This window comes from Festucalex cinctus, chromosome 2, assembly GCF_051991245.1.
Source record: "Festucalex cinctus isolate MCC-2025b chromosome 2, RoL_Fcin_1.0, whole genome shotgun sequence".
Taxonomy (NCBI): domain Eukaryota; kingdom Metazoa; phylum Chordata; class Actinopteri; order Syngnathiformes; family Syngnathidae; genus Festucalex; species Festucalex cinctus.
In genome coordinates, this window is record NC_135412.1 from 3,970,046 (window position 1) to 3,995,200 (window position 25,155).

A 25,155-nucleotide genomic window follows, 5' to 3' on the forward strand; every position below is an offset into this window, starting at 1 on the left:
TGGTAATGTAAAATGAATCTGTCCAGTTGTGGCGTAGTTATACATCCTCACCTATAGATGGCGCTAATCAAGTGAAGCCACACAAAAATGTGACAAGTTGAAAGGTGACGCGTGCTGTCCGGTGTCTGTCTGTTGGCAAAATGTCGGCACACGACGAACTCGTTTTGTGTTTGGGGTATGTACACCAGTCACACGATACACGTTTTTACAAGTGAAAATCTTAAACCACTTTGAAAACCTTTCTTTTTTTTTTATTTTCTCGCCGCAGTGTCATTGTTATCTTCGGGGGTCCTCTGTTTACAATCGAGTTACCTTCTTCCGGCGACGACATAACGTATTAGTACAGTAAATGTTTGAATGAAAATACACTTTTAGCCCATAAATACTGTGGACCACGAATAAAATCATAACTGAGATGCCCAGCATGTATTATTATTTTTTTCAATACTTGGGTTTTGTTTTTACATTGTACTCATAATCTAAATAACCAAAAATGAGCTGTGTTGTCCACCAATACTGCATCATACGCAGATGTTTCCAGTGTTTGTTTAGCACTTTGTACATGAAGAGGCAACACGGTGAATACAGTTGTCAGTGTGTTGCAGTATAATATACAATCATAACGACAATCATAAGTGTTATAGCAATCCCGTATCTATGTGTTTCTGTTGGGCTGCTGTAGCTTCCTGTGGAAGGTGCTGTACCACTTGCTGTTTGTGTTTGTGCTACTGCTTTCCGTGCTGGTCCTGCTGATACTGGCAGTGCGTCTGTGGCTGAGAGGCAAAAGGAGCACTCGATACGCCAGGACCGGACGTCCCGCCGTGGCATTCTTCCACCCTTACTGCAATGCTGGCGGCGGGGGAGAGAGGGTGCTCTGGTGTGCGATCAGGGCTCTACAGCGAAGGTATAGTTGACGGATTATGCCCAACTCACGAGAGTTAAATTAATGATGCGCGTTCCATGTCTACACAGGTACCCAGGCATCGACATTGTGGTCTACACGGGCGACCTCGGCGTTTCGGCACACGAGATAGTGGATGGAGCGCGACGCCGATTTAACATCGTGCTCCCTCGGCCGGTTCACTTTGTTTTCCTCAGGCTGAGGCTCCTTGTGGAGCCCGGTCTGTTTCCTCACTTCACCCTGCTCGGGCAAAGCATGGGCTCCATCTTTTTGGGATGGGAAGCGCTCACAGAATTCGTCCCTGACATTTATATCGACTCAATGGGATACGCTTTCACTCTGCCGCTTTTCCGCTACTTGGGAGGATGCAGCGTATGCGCTTACGTCCACTACCCCACCATCAGCACCGACATGCTCTCGGTGGTGAGAGAAAGGAACCCCAGGTATGTGTTTACTTGTAGGGATGTAACGATATCCAAACATCACGATACGATATTATCACGATATGAAGGTCACGATACGATAATTATCACGATATTGTGGGGCCGTTGGCGATATTTAAAAAAAGATCACAATATTGTAAAAAAAAAAAAAAAAAAAGCTCATACTAAAAAAGCACAATATTGTAATATTGTGCTTTTGTACATAACAGCAATGCATATATACCACCTACAATCTAAAATATAGAGGCTAGGGTTGCACCGATCACAATTTTCCGGCCGATCACCAATCCCCGATCTTTTAAGAAGTCTGACCTGCCGATCCCGATTTTGCCGATACCGATTTTTTTTTCATTACAAGCATCATATACCTTTAGTGTTCCAATCTTGTTTTATAGGAAAACATTGAACAATATCGGCAAAATAAAACAAACGGGTTGTTTTAACTGCACGTGAAGTGGTTCTCTCAAATAAAAATGAAAATCCTATTAATCATCTCAGCAGAAGAGGACAGTGGCTCACTTTTTCAGACCTCTGAGGATGGAGATGAGATTGGTGGAAAAGATCGGCTTATTTTTAAGAGATCGGACGATCATTGATCTTCCAAAAATAAGGAAATCGGGGCCGATAAATCGGCCGGCCAATCGATCGGTGCAACCCTAATTGAGGCACTTACTTGCTAATGCAAGCACACACATTGATCGCTTCACATTCACAAGCAAATTAGGTTCCCCGTCATCTGACAATTAGCATAATTTTAAACATAGAAGGCCAAAACATCCCTACTGAAAATTAAATTGCACTAATAAACTAGCCACTAGAGGGTGCTAGAACTTCACAAATGGAAATCAACCTGACTTCTTTTTTTTTTTTAAAATTTTTTAACAGATGTGTTTCTTTTAAATATTGTGAACACGACGACGACGATATCACAATATTGCCCTCATCGTGACATCCCTATTTGCTTACATCATAAAGATGAAGCGGTGACCCTAATTATGAACTATTCTCATGTCAGGTTCAACAACACAGACTACATTTCAGGCAGTCTGTTCCTGAGCGCCTTCAAGCTGCTCTACTACTGCCTGTTTGCGGTGTTCTATGGCATGGCCGGTTCCTGCAGTGATCTCGTCATGGTCAACTCCTCCTGGACGCTCGAGCACATACTGTCACTGTGGCACGCCTCCAACCGCACCAGTGTGGTCTACCCGCCCTGCGACGTCAGCGCGTTCCTGGACGTCCCGCTGGAGGAGGACGAGAAGAAGAAGTGCCACTCGATCGTCTCCATCGGCCAGTTCCGGCCCGAGAAGGACCACCGGCTGCAGATCAAAGCTTTCAAGAAGGTGTTGGATCGGCGGACGGAGACCGCTGAGGGCAGGGAGACTCTGAAGCTGGTCCTGATTGGAGGATGCAGGAATCAGGAGGATGAGGATAGGGTAGTGATGCTGCGGGGGCTGTGCCAGGAGCAGGGCGTGGCCGACAGGGTGGAGTTTAAACTTAACATACCCTTTGCAGAGTTAAAAAAAGAGTTGGGCGGGGCCACTATCGGACTGCACACCATGTGGAACGAGCACTTTGGCATTGGTAATTGAGCATCATGGGACCCGCTTGTTTGTTAAATGTGCTGACCGCTCTGCCCCTCCCACTCCAGGTGTTGTGGAGTGCATGGCGGCAGGCAAAGTGATCCTCGCCCACAAGTCCGGCGGTCCCAAGCTGGACATCGTGGTGCCTTTCGAGGGAGGCCAAACGGGCTTCCTTGCCCATGATGAGGACAGCTACGCCGAGGCCATCGAGGAGATTTTGAGTCTTGCGCCTGCGAGCCGCCTGCAGATACGACGCAACGCCCGCCAGTCAGTGGCTCGCTTCTCAGATCAGGAGTTTGAAGTGTCGCTCCTGGCGGCTTTGGAACTTCTGATGAGGACACTTGAACGATGAGAAGGACAGTGTACATGTCATCTGTGACTGGAGCCTTTGAAACTTTGCACTTGGGGGACATATATGGTATATTCCAAAAGTGTGAAATTGTGAAACACTATGGTAGTGGGTAATTAAAAAAATAAATCAATAAAATAAAAAATAGACAGAGGTTCTCCACTTATGACACTTTATGCTAATGCAGTATTAAAGTCATAATAGTCAAAGTATCTAGAAAAACAACGTAGTTGAAATAAATGACAACAGGCGGCGGCAGACTAGCCTGGTGCAAGGTTTGTTTTGCATATGGATTGGTTTTGGCACATGCTCTGCGATTGGCTGGCAACCAGTCCAGGGTGTCCCCCGCCTACTGCCCAGAGCCAGCTGAGATGGGCGCCAGCACCCCCCGCGACCCTTGTGAGGAATAAGCGGTCAAGAAAATGGATGGATGGATAGTTTTGACACACACTCACGCTAGGCCAGTTCTCTATCTAGCAAAAATACCGGAAATGGGAACATACCAGAAATGAGAAAACGTCATAAATCAGTGTAATTAACCATACCTACATTGAATTAGGCTGTTTTGAGACGTCAAAAGGCAGACATCTCTTCAATAGCCCAGTTTCTACTGATAATGCAAAGTACTAAAACTACTGACTGAAACTCTTAATGTACATAGGGTATTTAATAGTAAGGTATTTAATAGTAGGCCTACCAGGAGGACCCAAAACACCTCCACAGTCCCACAAAGTATATCAGTAACGCTCTGGTTTGAAAATAAAAGTCTGGATGAACTTGTTCAACATCCTTGGATTGGACTACTCAATGGGGTAGAGGCGGGACGAGATTTTATTTCCGGTCCAGGTTGCGAACGCGCAACCGAGGGGCACAAAGTCGGAAATACAAGTATTTTTTGACGCAGCCCATACGTCGCAAACTTAAAAAAAATAAAATAAATAAATAAATAAAAATAAGAAATAAAAAAACCCGTCGCAAACCGAACCGGAAACAAACTGATGTGCAAAAAACAGCCCCGCCTCTTCCGTTGCATATACCCCATTGTACAGGAGAAGACGGTACAGGCCAGGTAGAAAAGATAGAGACATGGGAAACCACTAGAGGGCGCTGCCCTTTGACATCAGGAAACGCTTTCGGCCCCAACTTTGAAATAATCACCTGACCTTCGATAAAATAGGGCTGTACAAGCTGAACAAATAACTCAGGACAAGTTTTGGTTGTAACATTTATATTGTGAATTTCGGTTTATAAGCAAGGACACGTTGAATCAATTTGCAACCATGTAGGCCCCACATGAGTACATCAATAACTTACACACAAAACCGTAGCAAATGTCCCATTAAGGACAGATTTAAAAAAGAAAAAGAAATATGCAACAACCATGTTGGTTAGAATAGAGTACCATGTTGAACTGTACAGAGTCAACCAATACCACAAAGACTTCTTTTTTTCTTTTTTTTAAGATAGACCATGTGAATGTAACAGTTTCCATTGGTCTTCATCACCCTTTCAACAAATTCTACGCTATTTCATCTTTACTCGCGATGTAAATATGTCATCTTGACACATGTTTAAATGTTGGGACAGCTCAAGCACCCTGATGAAAATGAAGGCATTTCTGTAAGCAGTTAGGCTGAAAACTTTGATGGCACCACAAAGAATTCAGCTGCAACAGACTCAAATACTGTAATATGAGCGCAACAGTCAAGTCTTATGTCCCCCACCCCCTCACATGAATTGAATGTTCCACGACATGACTTGATGTACTGTACATTAAGTAAACTGTTGAGTATCCTTTACATAGATGAATCCACCCTACTTCCTGGATTGTTGCAATGAGATGGTGGGTGTATTTGGGGGGGCAGAATGGAAGCAGCAGCTGCAGCAACTGTACAGACTCAAACTAAAAAAAAACAAATAATAAAATAAAAACACTCCACAACAATTCCCCTCCAATTTTCTTCAGAAGTCCTTGTAAAGTTTTGCATGAGTATTCTGAACCCCAGCCCAGCCCGCCGCACTGTGCAAGTCTCAAAGATTAAGGCCTCCTTCTTTGCTTTTGTCACAGAGTAAGACCATTGACAAAGACGCCACTTTAGAAAGCAGATTTTAAACTATAATATTGACATTGTGTGGATGTGAGCCATTTATGTTTTACTTCCGATATACATTCCGAAGTCACATCTGACCAGACCTTCGTTGATCCGAAATAAAAACACTTCAATTGATCATTTAAATAATTTCACACAAACTATCCCACATTGGCATCTTACTCATGTACATGCATGTGCTTAATGCATGTTTGTACGAGTCCCACACAGTAATCACACACATGCACTCACTCACATTTACAACCTGAACAAGGTCCTTTTTTTTTTTTTTTTTTTTCTTTCCAATACGCAACAACAGAAGATGGTACTTGGTTTGGGTCCAACCTGAATCTAGTCAAGTCATATTGACCAAATCCATTTGTAATTTAGTTCAAAATGCTTAATGCACAAGATTTATCATTACGAGTTTGTGAGAGATTGGTGGTAAGGTCAAAACTACATGCCAAGAGTCTAAATATGGATAAGAAGTAAAATCCTGAGCATTAGAAAAAATGTGAACCCTCACTGACCCAATTCTGAATTAGCTTTTGGTATATACACAATAGCAATTTGTTCTTGTGATCCCAAACAGGTCTCTCATTCCAAAAACGTTTTTTTTCCACCACTACCCAGTAAGCTTGGTGGCATCCCCCCGTTTCGGTGGTGCAGGTGGGGGTCCCCGTCGTAGCGTTGCATAGCCTGAGATGTTGCCGGACATGTAGCCGTCGTTCCCTCCATTGCTTTGCTTTCCTTGTTCAAGGAGCAGCTCGGGGGGCGGCGGCGGGAGCGCCATGTCATCCATAGTCCCAGCAGGGTCCACTTTGCCTTGCCTGCCCACAGATTTGCGCTTGAGGGTCCGGTTCAGATCCGCAAGGAAGTTGGGCTGGCCTGAGCTGCCCTTCGGTGAGGTGGGCGGAGGTAGCTGCGGCGGCGGTGAGAGCGGCGGCGGTTCCGGCGTGGTGTTGCTACGGCGCACAAGTGTCGGCGGAGGGGGTTTTTTCAGGGAGCTCTTACCCCAAGTGGAGTTGTTCGTAAAACAGACTGGTGGTGGTGGTGGGGGAGGAGGAGGAGGAGGAGCTTGAGGCTGGGGGTTCACCACAGCTACTCTCGGAGGTCCACCGCTATGCGTTTCGCTCCCGGGGGGAGGCGGAGGCGGGAACAGCTCAGACGGTGGCGGCGGGGGAGGGAAGTAGGCACACTCGGCTGGCGGGGAGGGGAAGTCACCGCCGGATTGCTTCGCCTGGCTCACTTTGGCCTGAAGACCCAAGGACAGGTTGGCCAGGTTCAGCTTACCGGGTTTTGGGGGCGCGCGGGGTCCCCCTGAGGGATCCTTTGATGGAGACCCAGTTGAGGCAGAGGTGGGAGATTGGGAGGACGAAGGGACGTTGCTCTGCGGGGCAAACTTACTGAGAAGATTCCTCCTGGATTCTTCATAGAACGCTGAAGAGTTGGACTTGATGCTGGAGTCCCTCTGGGGGGTCGGAGGAGGTTTTTTCCATCCTAGACTGGAGGGTGACGTCCTCACGGGTGATTCCATGTTCCCCAGAGGAAGGGGAGGGGGTGGTGGCGTCGGACAGAAGGCAGGGGCTAACGGGGCTGGCGGCGGAGCAGGAAAACCAGCACTGTTGACTTGAACGCTATCTGGAGGGGGCGGGAACTCTGAAGACTGCAGCTGCTGGCCGCCAACAGGCTGCCATTTCGGTTTGGACTTGACTGCGGGCGGGGAGAGGGGAACTTTGGGGCTCTCCGTGTGGTTGGCTACTTGGGACGAAGCCCCTGGAAACTGACTTGCGAGCTGTTTGACCAAAGACGAGACGGGGGGCGTTCCCGTGGAAACGGGCGGGGGCTTGGACAGGCTGTGCTGCTTGGGAAGAGTCGGCGGAGGCTGGCTGCAGGTGTAGCCCGTCTGGAGGCTGAACTGCTTCTTGAGGGGTGCCGGTGGAGGAGGGGGCGGCGGGGGTGGCAGCCCACCCATGGTGGCCGGTGGTGGGGCTGGTGGGAAAGGTGAGACAGGCGACACGGGCTTGGGGGCAGTATGAGGAACAAATCCTGGGGTAAAGGATTTGGGTGGCGCTGGTGGAGGAGGTGGGAACTGGGCAGACACCGGGAGCCGCTGGGGAGGTGGCGGTGGGGGCGGTGGAGGAGGTGGTGGGGGTGGCGGCGGCGGCGATGGGGTCGGAGCAGGAGGCGGGGAGTCTTCCACTTCGCCGTTTGCAGCCAGGAGATCTCGTGGCGGGCTGGGAAACCGTTCTTTTAGTGCGCGCTTCAGCCCGATTGGATAAATGGATTGGCTGATGGGCGCCGCTGATGATGGGGGCGGGGGAGGAGGGGGTTGAAATAGTCCTCCATTGGTCTGCGGAGGCGGCGGCGGGATGAAGGCAGCGAGGGCATTTGGGCTGGGTGGGCCGAACTTGAGCGCAGCCATGGCGGAACCGGGAGTTGGCATGGATGGCGGCGGTGGAGGCGGCGGCGGAGGCGGGACATTAGTCCTTGCTGCAATGTGATTGACATTTGGTTTGATTTGCACCTTTGCGGGGGGCGGCGTTTGGGATGGGGGAGGTGGCTGAGGATGCATCCTGTGGTGACTGCCAGCCTGGTTCTGGTTCTGCAGCCTAGTTATCGTGCTGAACTTGTACATGTTGAGGGCTGGAGAGTAGTGCGACATGGTTTGGACTGGGAGTGGTGGAGGTGGCGGGGGCGGTGGCGGGGGCGGTGGCGGAGGAGCTGGCTGTTGCTGTGGGGAACACGCGTGGCTGTAGTTACTCACGCCGCCGTGTGGCGGCGGTTGGGACATCACGACGTTGTAGCTTCTCGCTTTGTGCGGCGGCTGATTGGAGTTTGCGTGCGTCTGCTGCTGCTGCTGCTGCTGAAGTGACGGCGGGGGTGGAGGCACTTGGATGTAGCTGTTCTGGGGGGGCGTGTGGCCGTAGCCGCTCGTGGCGTGCGGCTCCTGCTGTTGCGGAGGCTGCTGCAAGCGCTGGGGCGACTGCGGGAACTGTTGAGGCGACTGAGGCTTTGGGGGCAGGTGCTGCTCAATTGGGTGCGGTTGAGACGGTTGTTGGGGGTGAGGCTGAGGCGGAGGAGGTGTCGTCAGGGCCGCGTGGTCAACCGAATGCTGGCTGTGATGGCGGTGACTGTGGGAAGCATGTGGCAAGGTGGCGGCGCCTCTGGAAGCCTCCATTCGCATCTGATGGAAGCAGACAGTGAAGAAAACCGACAGACTTGAGCCCCTTACGTAACAACCATCAAAGCCACCGTCATGTGGGTGCAGTCCCAATGCGGGATGGCAGATTAAAGCTGACGAGAATTATTATCAGAGGCGGTTGGGTACGATCAGTTTTAAATTCACAGCCTGTGTGTTTAAAGCAATTTTTTACTAGCAACTTTAGCAACTTTTTTTAAAGGCCCAGTCTGCCGGTTTCACTCAGGAAAATGCACTTTTTAAATACAGGATTTAAACAAACAAACTACTTCTCAATTTACAGCTCTGGGCTTCTCTTAATGTCTGGTGGTGATTTTGTCCTAAACCCCCACCCCCCCCAGCCTATATTTTGCCATTTTGTGTTTTGTAAACAGCAGGACGCTTCTGTGTTTACACCCCTCCAGCCAATCGCAGAGCGGGGGGGGGGGGGGGGGGGGTGGGGGGGGGTGGGGGGGGCGTGTCACAAACGGGGGCCGGGCGAATTTGCCGGTTGCGTGACATCACTCCCACGGCAATTTGACAGCACACACGGATTATTTTGTTTTTCTCACTCACTCACTCACAGAAGCTTACATGCATGAATGAGTGAGTGAAAAAAAAAAAATCTGTGTGTGCTTTCAAATTGCCGCGGGAGTGACGTCACGCATCCGACGCGTTCGCCCGGCCCCGTTTGCGACACGCCATCCCCCGCTCTGCGATTGGCTGGAGGGGTGTAAACACCGTCTTTCCACAGAAACGTCCCGCTGTTTACAAAACAAACACAAAATGGCAAAATACAGGCTGGGGGAGGTGGGTGTTTAGGACAAAATCACCACCAGACATTAAAAGAAGCCCAGAGCTGTAAATTGAGAAGTAGTTTCGTTTAAATCCTGTATTTAAAAAGTGCATTTTCCTGAGTTAAACCTGGCAGACTGGGCCTTTAAAGTCTTAAGTGACAAATTAATAAATAATCACACAATGTAAGTCCAACATTTTTTGGTCCTGCGATCGACTTTTCCTTTCTTTTTTCTGTTTTAAATGGAACGAGTGGGGATCGTACATGAGCCCTCAGGTGCGGCAGATCAATGCTTTACTACTTGAGCTAAAGTTTTAGGCTGCTTTCACAGCTCAGGACATATGTAATGCTAAGGAAGTGAGCTTCATATACCGCTCAACTCAACTCAAGTTAATTTGTATAACGCTTTCAAACAGCCTAAGCTGTCACAAAGCGCTTTACTGACCTTTTTTATTTAAAAAGCACAAAATACTTTTTTAATACATAATAATAATACAGACAAAATCCACCACTAGGCGGATTGGTTCACGAGACGTATTTTCAAAAGCACATTTTTTTCACCACAGTGCTTTTTCACAATGTTCACACTTGGTAAACATCGATAAATCCTGTTTTTACTGATACGCTTGTAATTCATTCCATAACCAGGTCTGCGGTGTGAAAGCAGTTTTTGAGTGGTCATACCTTCGTGTTTTCTTCTAATTGAGTGCCTCTCTTCCATGCCTCAGAGAAAATGGAGCTCACAACACTCTGGGAGCGACCATGGCAGGACGCTGTGTCCACGCCGCTGTCTGAATGGCCTGAATGATTCGATTGCGATTCTAGAGGCATGAATGAGGATGGAAAATAGATTCAGAGACTTGAAGCGGACAGCATCTTATTTCTTCCGACTGAAAATGACCAACCATGTATGCTTGCAGAACTGGATCCTGAACGAATGCTCGAGGTAGATAGGGAGGACCAATCATACGCTGCCTCTGTTCTTCTCATAGCCTCCTGGTAGTTCATATACAGCTGCTTCCCATACTGGAGACAAGAGGTTTTTTACATTGACATTTTGATGCAAACATAATTGGTGTTGGACAGAAACTCGATCTTGGCTGACTTACCTTTGCAATTCTAATTCCATTCACCCACTGGTGCAAGGTCCTGACGTCGTCACAGCACAGGTACTTAATATATTGCGACTTCTTCTGGATCTGTGGATGCTGGATGGCAACAAAACGGAGCGCATTCCTTGTCATGGAGAACAATAAACGGACAAAACATGACCCCTGCATTTACCTTCAAAGCCAGGCAGTAGTCAGTAGGGGCTTTATATTTGCTGCGATAGTCTTGACCATAATAGACGTTAACGTGGTCCAGTTGCAGGAAGCACACGAGATCTCTGGATGCCTGCAGAAAACGGAAACGACGTGATGTGCAAGACTTGACTTGTTAAGTCGGTACTTTATGACCTTGCAGGCGCTAAAAGTAAAACAAAGCGCCGGAAATACCAAGCAGCGGCCCTCATGATTGTGGTTCTTATAAACAAAATTTACATTACTGTCATTTTTTTTTTTAAAGAGGCTGTCTGCCGGTTTCACTAAGGAAAATGCACTTTTAAAACACAGGATTTAAACAAACTAACTACTTTTCAATTTATAGCTCTGGGCTTTTCATAACGTGTGGGGGTGATTTTGTCCTAAACCCCCACACCCCCAGCCTGTATTGTGCCATTTTGTGTTTGTTTTGTAAACAGCGGGACGTTTCTGTGGAAAGACAGTGTTTACACCCCTCCAGCCAATCGCAAACGGGGCCGGGCGAACGTGTCAGCAATTTGAAAGCATGCAAGGATTTTTTTTTTCACTCACTCATTCACACATGTAAGCTTCTGTGAGTGAGTGAGTGAAAAAAATAAATAAATAATCTGTGCGTGCTTTCAAATTGCCGCGGGAGTGACGTCACGCTGCCGACACGTTCGCCCGGCCCCGTTTGCGACACGCCACCCTCCCGCTCTGTGATTGGCTGGAGGGGTGTAAACACTGTCTTTCCACAGAAATGTCCCACTGTTTACAAAACAAACACAAAATGGCAAAATACAGGCTGGTGGTGTGGAGGTTTAGGACAAAATCACCACCAAATGTTTACATAAGCCCAAATGTGTAGACTGAGAAGTAGTTTGTTTAAATCCTGTGTTTAAAAAGTGCATTTTCCTGACTGAAACCGGCAGACAGCCCCTTTGAATGATGAGAGACTTAAGACTCACTGACCTTGGCTTTGGCTTTGGGGACATAGTAGATTCCAGAAGCCCTGAGGAGGAAGTAGCGCTTCTTCCATGACTTCTTCCCATCATCCTTTAGCCACAGCACACCTTCAATCTCGGGCACTGACACGGAGCCACCGCAGAAGCACTCCTGAAAATGGACGTATCAAAGCTCGTTTGATGCTTTTAAGGAGAAGATGTCCATGCGCGGTTGTTCGTCATCGTACCTCTAATAAAGCCTCCTTATTCCTGTCAGCCATTTCGGAAGTCTCTTTACGACCCAACAAATAGTTCTGGATGGAGAAGATTAGATAAGCGGTGGAAGAAGGAGACGGTGTTAAGTCAGTGGCTCACGACGTCTTACATTAAATAAATTATTCACATTTACTTGCTTTACAGCGTCGACCTACTTCTAATTCTCCAGCACAAACACACACGTTCGCTCGTTTGCTCTCTAAGCAACGTAAGCGCCACAGCGTGTGCATAAACTACGCGTTTGTGTCTACAGCCTGAGACGTGTATTCAGCATACAAGCCATCCTGCTGGCATGGATGTGTGCAAGTGTCAGGCACGTACCTGCGGGTTCTTGAAGAGAGCATATTTCTCGATGCGCTCAATGAACATGAGCTTGTTGTGACTGTCCCGCGTCCAGTTCAACAGATTCTCCACCAAGTTCTCGTGGTCCTCGAAAATACGTTCTGACCAAGAGAGAAGAGGAGAGCCTAAGGCCCCTGTGTCCAAACTTTTTCATTTGAGGGTCACATCCAGAAAATTGGAAGGACGCGAGGGCCACATCATGTTATGAAGAGAAATTGTGTTTAGTCCTAAAAATTGTACAAATAATGTATTTGTGCTTTTGCATATTACAAACCAATTTATTTGTAATATTATTATGAATTCGCTCCGTGTCGTGGACCGTACGGGTTGTCACACTACAAGTCTGAAACCTACATGACACCACCCGATCATCGCGCGCGGTCATGACAAGATTTCTGCGTTTGCACTGGTGTCGGGGAGGCGGAACAAAAAGGGGGGGGAAAAAAAAAAAAAAAAAAAAAAAAAAAAAAAAGTCAGGACAGGGAGCGTTTGCGTGAAAGGAGCGCAATGCGACCGCACCATTTTCCATAAACATGAGCGCATTGCTTGTGCTCCCCGTTTGGTGTTTTAAATTTAAAATATGATTTAGATTCAATTAATACAGTTTGTAAATTTTTTTTAGATGCGTCGGGGTAATATAGCCTATTTTGTTTATTAATTTGGAGATGACATCTTGTTTTATTATTTTATCAAACACGGAAATATATCGCGTTTGAGTAAATTCTCTACTCCTTAAATATTTATTCACATTTGACTTGTTTTAGTTCGGTGCATTGGATACGCACATTGACTCCGAACCGTCCTTCGATGGAGAGAAAACAAAAAAACAAAAAAACCCTCATGTGAGGCGGGTGATAATTTAGGCGACCAGTCCGACCTCTGAAAATGTGATCGATCTTCACCAAATATGTGCCCATCCCTACTCATATGCCCAAATCTTTGAAATTATTAGAACGACAGTCACGATATTTTTTTTAGTCCTCTATTCACGTCGCCGTTGCCTGACGATGGATTGCATGCCGATGTGTTCTTTTCGTTTTTTTTTTTTTTGTTCAGGTTGCACCTGTCTGGCCCCATCCCAATAGACATCCACGGGATGGATGGATGGATGGATTGGAACTTGGATGGATGGATGGATGGATAGATAAATAAATAAAAAGAGCTGTAAAGTGCTGGTCAGTGTGTGATTGACGTTTTCCTGCCTCTCGCTATTGGACAATGCTGCGGAACCAAACGGACGACGACGTAGGTATGTCACATTGTGCGTCAAGACGAGCAAAAATTCCAACACGCCAGACTTTCGTCGTGATGGTCGTGAACCGTCCCGGACAACAGGCGACCAATCGTTGAACGTGTCACACTACACGGGCGACGCTACATCAAGACAACCCAAAATCGTTTACGACGTGCCCCGTTTGTCCGCGACACGTCGGTCGTAGGGGTGTGAATTGCCTAGTACCTGACGATTCGATTCGTATCACGATTCACAGGTCACGATTCGATTCGATACCGATTAATCCCGATACGAATGGTCACGATTCGATACCGATTAATCCCGATACGAATTTATAAGTCGATTGTTGCGATTTTTTTCCATTCAAATTTAGAAAATACTATCAGTAAATTTGTACATGTACACTGTAAGATTTGTATGAATATATTTATCTAAAACTTGAGGCTTATAACCGTGAGCCACTGTACACAAACAGTTTGCAATCTGTTTCACATTTGAACAGCATTAAAATAAAAATATTAAGGCTTAATGTGCCGTTCATATAACATTCTTCCATGCTCAAGGTGTGAATCCTAAAAAAAAAAAAAAAAAAAAATCGATTCTGACGATTAATGAATCGATTCGAGAATCGCGCGATGTAGTATCGCGATATATCGCCGAATCGATTATTTTTAACACCCCTAGTCGGTCGGGCTAAAATTTTCTTGTAGTCTGACCAAGGCATAAGAGAAAACATTGAAGCATATAATTCCCTCAACATTTAGGGAACGTTAATCAGAACAGCCCATTCTAAAAACGCTTCTTTGTTTTGGTTCTAACTAACCTTCACATAACCAAACACTGATGTTCTTTAAACGTTTGGTGTTACACGTAGCTTACAACAATGTCCTCCCTCTGGGGGATTCTATTTTTGTAGAGGTGGGTTATGACTAAGAAATAACATTAATTTGATTCAGTTAAGGCGCCTCTTACCCATTTGGAGCTCAGTAATGGTTTCCACCAGAGACCAGTCTGGGCTGTAGCCACAGTGAGACTTGTCGAGCAGGCTGTCCAGCACCTGCCTGACCGTCTGCCTCTCGTCCACCATCATGGTCTTGGAACTCTCGTCTGACATGTGCACCCTGATCACCAGCTGGGAAGAAGGTGCAAGAGGAGATGACGACAAGTGACGGTTTATTGCCGGAGCGACTTTTCATCCGCTCATTTTTACGTGACCTAGTTATGCGACCGGGTCCAAGTGGGGTGAAGTGGATCATCGGGTATTGAGGTTTGATGCAAACACTGTACAAAGAGGTATTAACGGGTCACAGTGTGACCATTAAAGACCAACTTCCAGTAATCTGGTTTTGCATCTAAATCGCAGGAAAAGTCGAGGAAGATTAAACTCAAGTGAACGTGACGAGCACGTGCCAAATCCAGCCTTGCGCGGCTCGTCCTGGTGTGAAACCGAGTAAAACCCTCAATTGCTTGATCTCCTTTCACTGATCCCAGCATCCAATCAGTGTGGCTTCAAGAGAAATTTGGATGAATGACAACACTAAGAAAGCTGCAGACATAGGGAGTCTGGTCTGACATGTTCGTCACCAGTGTTGTTCCGATACCGTTTTTTGGCCGCCGATACCGATACCCAGCTTTGCAGTATTGGTCGATACTGACACAATACCGATTAGGGGTGGGACGATACGGGTAAACCACAATTCGATACTGTGACGATATTTGGCTCACAATATCGATAATATCACGATACACGACATCTACGATTTTTTACATATTGTCAAAAAAAAAATTAGCAATATATCACAATATGTAACTGAAAAAGCCAACAAATGCCCATAAAAAGGAAAATGTCTATTTATGCATTTATTCTGCATAGTGCCTCACTGCCTCCGAGCCTTTTAACTGTAAACATTGTAAAGTAAGACAAATTAAAGTGCATAAACATTTATAACATAACAATGCACAACAGGGCACATCGATATCGGTATCGATATCTACCGTCAGTGCATCGATAATTTATTGCAACACAGAGCACAACAATATATTGCGATATCAATTTTTTCTCCCACCCCTAATACCGATACTTAAGTTTTTTTTTTTTCCTCAACGTGAAAAAGCTGTCCTGACATTGGTTCAGAGCATTCAAGGGCCAATCGGATATCTTAGATCGGCATGCAGTGAACATGTCACATATCAGTAAATGTCGTGCACGAGCAAGACACAAGATGCTGCATCCGAAATTCTATGTTAGTGTTGGAATTAATGGCATCGGCATGTTACTTGCGAGTACTCACCGATACCACTGTTCTAATGCAGTATCGGCACCTCTGCCGATACCAGTATCGGTATCGGAACAACACTATTTGTCACGGCTTTGTCCAGCCACAAAACCAGAAATAAGAGGAAGATTCACCCCTACTCTGAAAGCTTCAATGTCAAAATACATACTGGTACAATTGTGAGACATGTAGTTTAAAAAAATAAAATAAAAAAAATAAAAAATAAACAGTACAGCACTAATAATTACCTAAAGTATTACCTAAATCTAACCGTTACTTCCTCTATGTATGTATACAAAGCGATTTCTTCTAAATGATGTTGTTTACATAGAAGCAGTTCGTTCATTGAAGAAACGAGAAGAAAAAAAAAACAACACACATCAGCCTCATATAAATGTCATCTTTATATGGAGGCGTACACGCTAGATCTTTGCAACCTCTTGCAGATGCACACTCACAATCAAACGCTGCAATGACCTACTTTTTGGGGCTGTGAATGAAGTTCACAAAGGAACGCAGCATGCAGTGAATCGGACAAGACAGCCGTATCGACACGAGTCACGTAAGCTTCTGATGACACAAAAGAAAAGACGGCCCCTCACCTTTTTGACCTGCGCCTCTTTGATTTTCTCCAGGGCCACTCGGATCTTCTCTGCCTTCAGCTTGGCGGCGTGCTCCTCCTGAACGGTTCAAACAGGAGCACGGTTAATAGACTCAGCAATCGCACACATTGGGCTGTTTGTGTGCTCGTAACCTCGCCATCCCCGAGATTATTCATCTACGACTGAAACCAAGACTCTAAAACCTTAACTTCATGAAATAATCATCAGTCTTCCTTGGGCGTGATGGTTCAAAGAAAAATGTCAGAATGCATTTGTTTTTTTTCCTTCCGTGCCGCCGCTTTACTCACCTGCCCTCTCCAACAAGATGCCATCACCTCCATCCGGCAGGTTACAAACAAAACGTCTCCTCGTGCTTCAAGTGAACAACTGACCCGAAACAAACGCCGTAAAGCCAAGTGTCATCGATTGCGACGTTCGGTCCGTTGCTCCCTCAAATATGGCGATTCAGTCCCCCGCTTACGGTTCCCCCTTTTTAGATTCTTACAGTGCTGCAGCAGCTCCCTTTGATCCCTTGTATGAGCAAAGCGAGACAATACGAGGAGATCCCCGGAGAGAGCTGCGAGCTTCTGATGAGCGTGGGATCAGTTCAGAAAGCCTCCGTGCCCTCCGGCCACGGAAAATATTGGGACAAAAACATCAAAATGTTTGTTTAAAAAAAAAAAACTGACCCCGGAAAGCAAAATCTTCTATCATGTGATGTCAGCAGACGTGCTTAATGACAAGTGCACAACTTGACCACTAACATAAGTAAAAGAAGGATGCCCCTCCCCCTTCTAACCCTTCAGTCTCTCTCTCTCTCTCTCTCTCTCGCTGACTGGTTTAAGAGTGTGCCCGATTGAGGGACCCCCACAAAATAGCAGAATGGCTGTTCTGCCAACCCAGTGAGCTCCATTTTCATGACTTTGAACCAATCAGGCGATTGGGGGGGGGTGGGGGGGACCGTGACCAGGCCTGACCTCAGCACTAACGCACAAAGACAAGGATAGAGCAATCGAGTAAAAGTGTTGAATATTTGAAGTAGCGTGTTACCACGTTAGCCAAGAGCCTCAATCTGGGGGCATTGAGGAGCGCGCCTCAAGCCTCTTACCTCCTTGACCCAGACTACCATTTACACATGACTGGCTGCAGTACTATGTCGCGGCAGGCTTTTAGTCGCCCTTGAGTGTGTGAAACAGGGTCACGAGGGTTCCGCGGTCACACTTTCGCTTTAATCCCCTTCACGTAGCAGTCTTCCATTGTTGCTTTCGTGTATCTCAAAAACGTAAGATGTCATTTTTCACCCCGCTCACACTATATTATTAACATCCAAAAATGGAGCCACATTCTAGCAGACATCACTTGCTATCACAAAAACTCCACAACAAAGAACGATCGCTGCGTCTCTGCTTAATTAGCTCATTTACTCCCAATAACGTATAAATACGTTTTTTATGTTCTAAGTGTCCTAAAGACGTATTTATACGTTTTGTTGTTGTTTTGTTTTTAATGCTAGAGCATGCAGTAGACTTTGATGCAGCCTCTCAACTGCAAAGAACGGTTGCAGAAATGGTAGTTATTACACAAACGGCCATCAGGTGGCAGCAGAACAAAGGAGATCAACCAGGGCCATGTAGAAAAAAAGCTCAATTACTTACAATTTTAAATAGATTTGTGAAAACTGATGAAACTTAGCTCTCTTCTAATGCTAATTGCTGCAAAACGGAAACATACTTTTTTTTCCTGATGAAAGAAGAGACTTTAATCTTTCTTTTGATCGGTTCCATGCTTTTACAGCAAAAGAACACAATATTCTGTGGGCCTTGCAAAATCAGTCAAAATCCAGTAAAACAGCCGGGAACGAAAGGGATTGCTTCTGTGAAAATGGCGGCGAGTGAATGAGTTAATATTAGTACAGTACACCTGTGCAAGTGAACGTTGATTGTGATGTAGGCATCAATCACATAACAGATCTGTGACATGCAGATTAGCAGCGTGTGTGAGCGTGAATCCAATAAAGGGCAAAACACAAGCGTGTAGTTGAAAGAAATTCACCTTAGTCAGGAGGTGAGAAGGCTTTCCAGCTATGCTTTTCAGAATAAGCGAAGTTTCTTGGTCCAGATAGGAGTGCTTGGGGTGAGAAGAACAAACATAGCAACAGAGAGGAATGGGAAAATAAAGAAGTCAATGTCGGGTCATTTTTTTGAAGGTTAATAATAGTTATACACTACTCACAAAAAGTTCAGGATATTCGACTTTGGGTGAAATTTCAGAATGCACCAACAGCAAGTTGTACAAAAGTACTGAAACAATGAAATGTGCATTCAAATGTTTAGAGAAGGTCCAATTTAATACATGCGAGGGTCATCATGAACTTTGACCCCAGAGCTGTTTACCCTTGCTTTCTGTGAGTAATCTGTATTTGCTATAAAAGTGCGCAAGTGAGAGTGTAGTTCAATAAATGAAAAAGGTGGAGCTTCTAGTTATAAGATGAAGCAAAGAAGCACCGATTGTGGAGAGCACAACAGATGATCCATAATGCGCTTTACAAATTTATTACATCCAGTATCCATCAAGACTTTAGCCCTAAAAAAAAATTAGAATAATTCCATGAATAATTGAAATTGAATAATAATTAAAAAAATCTTATATATATTCTAACCTAAAAAAAATCTTGAATAAGTAGGATACATGCCACCAATAAAAACGAAAAACAGGAAACGTTTTTTTTTTTTTTTAAATATTGGAGGGTGAAAAATATGCAAATAGGTGAACAGTAAATATTTTTTCTCTTCCGGAATGCAAGTAAATACATACTGATATAAATAATTTCACATCTTAAGAATGTTTTAAACTATTTTCATTTTTTTGTGCAACAGTAAATTTTAAAATTCTTGGCTACCGTTAAGATTTTATTAGTCTTTGTTTTACTTTTAGCATTAAAAATGCCATTATGGTTAAAAAGCTTCAACATATTTTTTAACCATTAGTTTAATTATTAATTACTGATGCTGTCCATTAGGGCGACTGTATTGATTGCGCCGGAATAGTAAATTTGTTCAGCAATGTTTTTGTATAAATGCCTCACCAGGCAAAATAAGAGGATGAAAACAACATATTCATATACAAAAGCTGCATAAAATATGATGTCTTTACAAACATTTTTGAGCATCACTGTCAGAGCGACATTAATTTAGCATGACTTTGTTTCCTATTGTTGTAGTTGAGTCGTACTTGATCTATTTTAGTCTTTTTTAATATGATTGCGTTTGAAATGCTTCTCTGTATGATGTATGTGCAGTGCTACACCACAACTGATATTAACTCATTGACTGCCATTGACGGAAAAAGACGTCAAATAATGCATTTTTGCTGGGCTGGCAGTGAATGTGTTAAACACAATGTGCCAATATATTTTGTGATTATATTGCAGCCTCCTTTTTTCATTTTTTTTTTAAGGCAAATGTTGCTTAAAAATCCATCAATTTTGGTTACATCTCATCTTAAGTCATTGACTGCCATTGACGGAAAAAGACGTCAAATAATGCATTTTTTGCTGGGCTGGCAGTGAATGTGTTAATAAAAACACGTATACATCTCTGACAGTCGAAATCATTGAAAAGGCAAAATATTGGGTACAGTTCTTGTATTAGATTGCAATAGATTGTGCAGGTGTACCTAATATTGTGGCCAGGGCATGCATCTTCAGGCTCAAGTAACAATATCAGGAGGTCATATAGAATCAAGTTAACATGCATACACACAGAAACACACACATGCACTTACAGTGGCCCGATCCACTTCACCCTCTTGTGAGGTGAAGTCAAGTTGCCGCCGAGCCGTTTTACCGTTGGCCCACCGCAGTGTGACATGCTGGAAATGTGCACGTGTGGAAGATGAAGATGATGCAAACAAAATATGAACACATGCATGGTTGGCTGGGGAGGTCACAGTGCATGCCAAACTTCACTGAATGAACTGAAACATTTATTGTTTCTCGTGAACTTTACCCTTAACAATTGTTAAAAAAAAAAATAAATGTACGAGAGTGAAAGGAGTCATTCAGGAGCAGTCACGCTTAGAAGATTACGATGCCTGTATTAGCTAGCTACACAGAGCAATAACAATAAATGTGCTGTATTGCAAACACATGCAGCGTCTCACATGCTTTGTGGCTAAACGTACACAATAACAACCAGACTGAAGCCAAATAGTCAACTCTTTTTTCCATAAGCCTTTTATGCCTAATCTGATTGTGATTGTAAACGCACACAGAAGCGGACGCACATTGTGAAGCTAACTTTTCATGTCGTACCTCCGTGCTGGTTTGGTTTTGTCTCTGTGCGGTCGGGCTGCTCCGTCCATCCACCTCCCCAGCCGTCATCCCTTTATCAATGTCCAGCGAGTCCATACTGGACGCCGACGCGCAAGCCGAGTTCACGCTCGACCTCTGGGATGGAGCCTCCTGTTCGCTGACCGCGCCCACCGAGCCCGTCCGCCGATGGTGCTGCCCGCCGGCGGACGAGCCGGATGAGGGACGTCTCAACGTGGCGGAGGAGACGGAGGACGAGGACGACGAGGACGACGAGGACGTCTGACGGGCGGCTTCGTCCATGCTGAGAGAGGCTTTCTCCAGCTGAGAGGTGATGTCGTCCAGGGAAATGTTGGAGGCCGCGGGGCGCGTGTTGACACTGCCGCCTCGCACCGTGTTGGCCGGGGACGCCCGCGTGCTGCTACTGGCACTTCCTGTTTGAGGATATGTGCATTTCAGCAACACGTTCACGATACATTTCTACAAAGACTGACCAACATAGCCAACATGGATTAGAAGATTCAGAAGAAGTTCATCCATCCATCCATCCATTTTCTTGACCGCTTATTCCTCACAAGGGTCGGGGGGTTGCTGGAGCCTATCCCAGCTGGCTACGGGCAGTAGGCGGGGTACACCGTGAACTGGTTGCCAGCCAATCGCAGGGCACACAGAGACAAACAATCATCCACACCGAGGGACAATTCGGAGCGCCCAATTAACCTGCCATGCATGTCTCTGGAATGTGGGAGGAGATCGGAGTACTTAGATCAGCTGCATCCAAACTACGGCCCGGGGGCCAATTGCGGCCCAATGTCCATTTTTCAGTGGCCCGCGACATATGCTAAAAATGGCATTTTAAATAAAATAAACAAAACAAAAATGTTGAGATGGTCAAAGTAAGAAGGGAGGGTATCGAAAAACTGGTGCCATTAAAGGTTATTTTAGTTCACTAAAACTAATTTAAAAAAAAAACTTAAAAAAAAAAAAAACAGTGTTACCAAAATAAAATAAAAACAGAAATCCTTTTTCAAAAAAGGAAAACTAACTGAAAACTCCATTTTATGTTTACAAAACTAACTAAAATTAACTATAATTATAGTAAACATCCTTCGTTTTAGTCTTTGCTAATTAATTTAATGCATGAGGCTTTAAATGTGATATTGTAGATTTATTTTGATATAAACCGGAATAATGACATCTGAAAGTATGTCACACACAAGTCATCTTGCAGCAGCCAATAGAAAAAGCACCAAAAGATGATGTCGTTCCCATGCTGTTTTTTTTTTTTTTTTATATCGCGCACAATACACATTAAAAAAAACTAATACTAATACTGAAACTAATAAACTAAACTAAAACTAAGCATTTTTTTAAAGAACTAAACTAATAAAAACTAACAGAACCATCCCTAAAAACTAATAAAAACTAACTAAAATGAAAAATTCCAAAACTATAATAACCCTACTGCCATATTACAAATAAATTGGTTTATATGCTGTAGCATTTTTCTAAATATGCAAAAGAACAAATAAATTATTTGTACAAATTTTAGGACTAAACACAATTTCTCTTCTGATTTTCTGTATGTGGCCCTCAAATGAAAAAGTTTGGACACCCCTGACTTAGAAGAAGTTCAGAACCAAAACCCTTAACAACCCCGACTCCCAATACTTGTACGTCAACCGGACTACCTCCACTGCTTCCCCCTCCACTGGTGCCGGGATGCTTGGCGTTGGCACCGCGTCCCCCTGGGGTGCGCTTGCTCTGACTCCGAGAGTTTGGCTTGGAAATGGTACTGAGCTCCTGTTCAATGGTACACAAGTCAGCCATCAGAGCATCCAGGTCAACTGTGTCGCCCTGGTTCAGTGCCTCTGCAGGAGGAAGCCACAAGGGGCGTTAGTGTATACCTTTTTTTGGCGGGGGATCATGAATGAGATGAGGGCTCACCATTTATGTTATACATCGAGAAGCGGTAGGAGAAGTTGGCAATGTTTGTCTCTTGCCTGAGAGGAGGCTTCTGCAGCGCCTTCTGGGGCTTGCCGTCATCCATACTCTATAAAGACAATACAAACAATGATGGTGTTTGGTCAACACAAAAATGTCAATGCTCAAGACATTCACTCACGGGGTGTCCATCTGCTTCGGAAACACACGCAAGATTGCTCGCATACATAACACAAAGGACGTGGTAGGTTGCTAGGATACAGAGCGTGGTAATACGAACAGCAGTGTTCAAGTTGCTATGGTTACAGCCCCATCCTTAAAACGTGTGTTGTTAATCTGTGTGGTCACCTGTGTGATCTTGTCCAACTCCCCCAGCCAGGCTCCAAACATCTTGTCCAGGTCTTGGTCCTCCTTATCACTGTCCTCCTCGGCTCCATGATCCAACTCGTCATCTGATACTTGCTCCATCTAGCACGCACACGTCAAAAGTTAGTTGACTGTACAATGCAGGCACACTAACCGCTCACGTAGCTGCTGTGGCTGAAAGTGTAGCGCAATGAGCAGAAACGCTTCTTTGGTGAAAGTTTCTGTGGGCTGCAGCCGCATCGTTGTTTAGCTGTCGCTCATCTACAAACCACAAGGATCACATGACGCTGCATTGCCATGGAGACAACGCCATGCAAAGCAGTCTGACACACTTGCATTTGTATTGGCAGGCAAAGACAACCGCTGCTGCGCGCTTTCAAAAGGGGACAACAGCTCCCTCTTATGGACTCACAAGGAAATAGTGAAATTGCAGCTGTGTGCCACTTCACCCAATTTGACATTTTCATTCATTTCATTTATTAAACGAGCTAATTTACAATTGACATTTGACACCTTAGGTGATGGATTTATTGCATACAATGAGGCACTGTGCAGCAGATATTTACCCACCTACTATTTTATGATAATGAATATAGGGTACAAAAGTAACACAAAAACACAAAGCGAGGGTTCATCAACTGATACTTCACTGCATGTTTAATGCGGAGGGCTCCACACTTCTGAAATAAAGTGATGTAGACAGACACTGATCATGTTAAAGATTTCTATCAACAAAACGTAACCACCATTTTGAATGGTGGCCCCTGTAAAACAGAACACAAAACTGCTAATACAGCACTGAGCAAGATTGAGTGCTGACATTGATCACCCCTGTTTCATTTACACGACATGACGCTTTGCATCATGTGGAATGAACCACCATGCCAGTGGAGAGCAATATTCGTATGACAATTATTACATCACATGGGTGCTCGCCTTGCATTTCCATTTCAGTCTTTTTTTTTTTTTTTTTGGTCACATTTTGCTTTCCCTGTCCATCAACCACACAGAGGGTGACATGGGAGTGGATTTTCACTCCCGTCCCATCCCACTCCCATAGCAACAATCCTGTCCCGTCTCAGTCCTGGACAATAGATTTTTTTCATAAAAAAAAAAAAAAAAAACACACAGCGTATGGAAAGAAAAATATAAATGTGTGTATCTGTCCAAGGTTTTTCTTAGCCGCACAGATAATGAATGAATTAATCCCGCTCCTGTGAAGTTTTTATCCTGTCCTGTTTCCAATCCTGTGGTTAAAGGTAAAGTTCGCGCCAATCCTACAGGAATCCCGCGGCAATCCCGGGACCCTCAAAATTCCTAAAAAAAAAAAAAAAAAAAAAAAAAAAAAAGTCAGCCTCTACCACATATGCCAAAAGACAAAACAAAAACCCTTTCCTATTTCTGTATATGAGGAGAATATGAAAATACAAAATGCAAATATTGTACTGCTTATGTTGGATTATTTATTATTTTTTTTATGCACTGCAAACATTTGCTGCACATTGCCTGGATGTGGGAGGACCAAGAGAGCAGGATGGCTTGAATCCAACTGTTTACCAATATTCTCTGGAGTGCCTCTCTATGTGCAAATACTCACTTTTAACAGCTGTGTTTAAACAGCAATCAGCCTGCAGTTCTTCAAGACACAGTTGCTGGTAGACACACATACACCAACAACCATGAATATGCTAAATCTATCCAACTGCAAGAAGTTAAAAAAAAAAATAAAAAAAATAAAAAAAAAAAAATAACCACAGACAGAATTTTAAAAACGAAGACAAAAACAGAAAGTGACTTGCTGCCGTTTTATGGGATTGTATCCTCAATGGTGTGCGCAAGTGCAGTTTTAAGTGAATTACCACCTGAGCCGGTGCTTTTAAGATTATGTAGTATGACCCAAGGGAGGTTTCAGTGGGCCGGTGGAAAGTGCATGTGTCCTAAGGCATCATTTTGTACCAGACAGCTTTGGCCTTTCATCTGCCGATACTGCAGGGGTCCTCTCTCGTCTGAGCATGACCGGCACTCATCTGTCTCCTGCGACTCTAAGGGTGGCTCAGAGGTCAGAGGTTTAATGGGGTCAGCGATGGCAAGTCCCTTTGCTGTAAAAGTGGTGGTGCTTTGCACGAGCAGAGATGACAAAAACGTGCAACGTTCCTTAAGCAGCCTTAAAGAATGTGAAGGCGCATGATGAAAAGGAGGCAGCGGAGGAGACGATTTCTATCTTTAGACACTCATCAGAGTG

At 44.9% G+C, this 25,155-nt stretch overlaps 2 protein-coding genes across 7 annotated transcripts in view; one reads left to right on the plus strand and one right to left on the minus strand.

Moving 5' to 3' along the window:
- The first annotated feature begins 58 nt into the window (after positions 1 to 58).
- Positions 59 to 4,638, plus strand: alg11 (ALG11 alpha-1,2-mannosyltransferase). The gene is made up of 5 exons (XM_077512332.1): positions 59 to 175; positions 683 to 904; positions 973 to 1,344; positions 2,360 to 2,925; positions 2,993 to 4,638. The coding sequence occupies exons 1-5, from the start codon at positions 141 to 143 to the stop codon at positions 3,274 to 3,276; spliced, it is 1,479 nt and encodes a 492-aa protein (XP_077368458.1). The 5' UTR covers positions 59 to 140; the 3' UTR covers positions 3,277 to 4,638.
- The window catches only part of raph1b (Ras association (RalGDS/AF-6) and pleckstrin homology domains 1b), a 38,330-nt gene continuing 17,506 nt past the window's right edge, over positions 4,332 to 25,155 (minus strand). For 4 of the 6 annotated variants that reach the window (XM_077512327.1, XM_077512325.1, XM_077512326.1 and 1 more), the window contains exons 3-18: positions 22,896 to 23,015; positions 22,551 to 22,656; positions 22,295 to 22,474; positions 20,607 to 21,037; positions 20,078 to 20,164; positions 18,347 to 18,421; positions 16,295 to 16,372; positions 14,389 to 14,548; positions 12,162 to 12,283; positions 11,813 to 11,878; positions 11,593 to 11,736; positions 10,625 to 10,735; positions 10,450 to 10,548; positions 10,246 to 10,366; positions 10,025 to 10,161; positions 4,332 to 8,550 (exon numbers count right to left, since the gene is read on the minus strand). In XM_077512327.1, the coding sequence (XP_077368453.1) occupies positions 5,989 to 8,550; positions 10,025 to 10,161; positions 10,246 to 10,366; positions 10,450 to 10,548; positions 10,625 to 10,735; positions 11,593 to 11,736; positions 11,813 to 11,878; positions 12,162 to 12,283; positions 14,389 to 14,548; positions 16,295 to 16,372; positions 18,347 to 18,421; positions 20,078 to 20,164; positions 20,607 to 21,037; positions 22,295 to 22,474; positions 22,551 to 22,656; positions 22,896 to 23,015 (4,599 nt within the window). In that variant the 3' untranslated portion in view covers positions 4,332 to 5,988. The remainder of the gene's footprint in view (positions 8,551 to 10,024; positions 10,162 to 10,245; positions 10,367 to 10,449; positions 10,549 to 10,624; positions 10,736 to 11,592; positions 11,737 to 11,812; positions 11,879 to 12,161; positions 12,284 to 14,388; positions 14,549 to 16,294; positions 16,373 to 18,346; positions 18,422 to 20,077; positions 20,165 to 20,606; positions 21,038 to 22,294; positions 22,475 to 22,550; positions 22,657 to 22,895; positions 23,016 to 25,155) is intronic. The other 2 variants (XM_077512330.1, XM_077512331.1) reach the window with 2 other exon arrangements.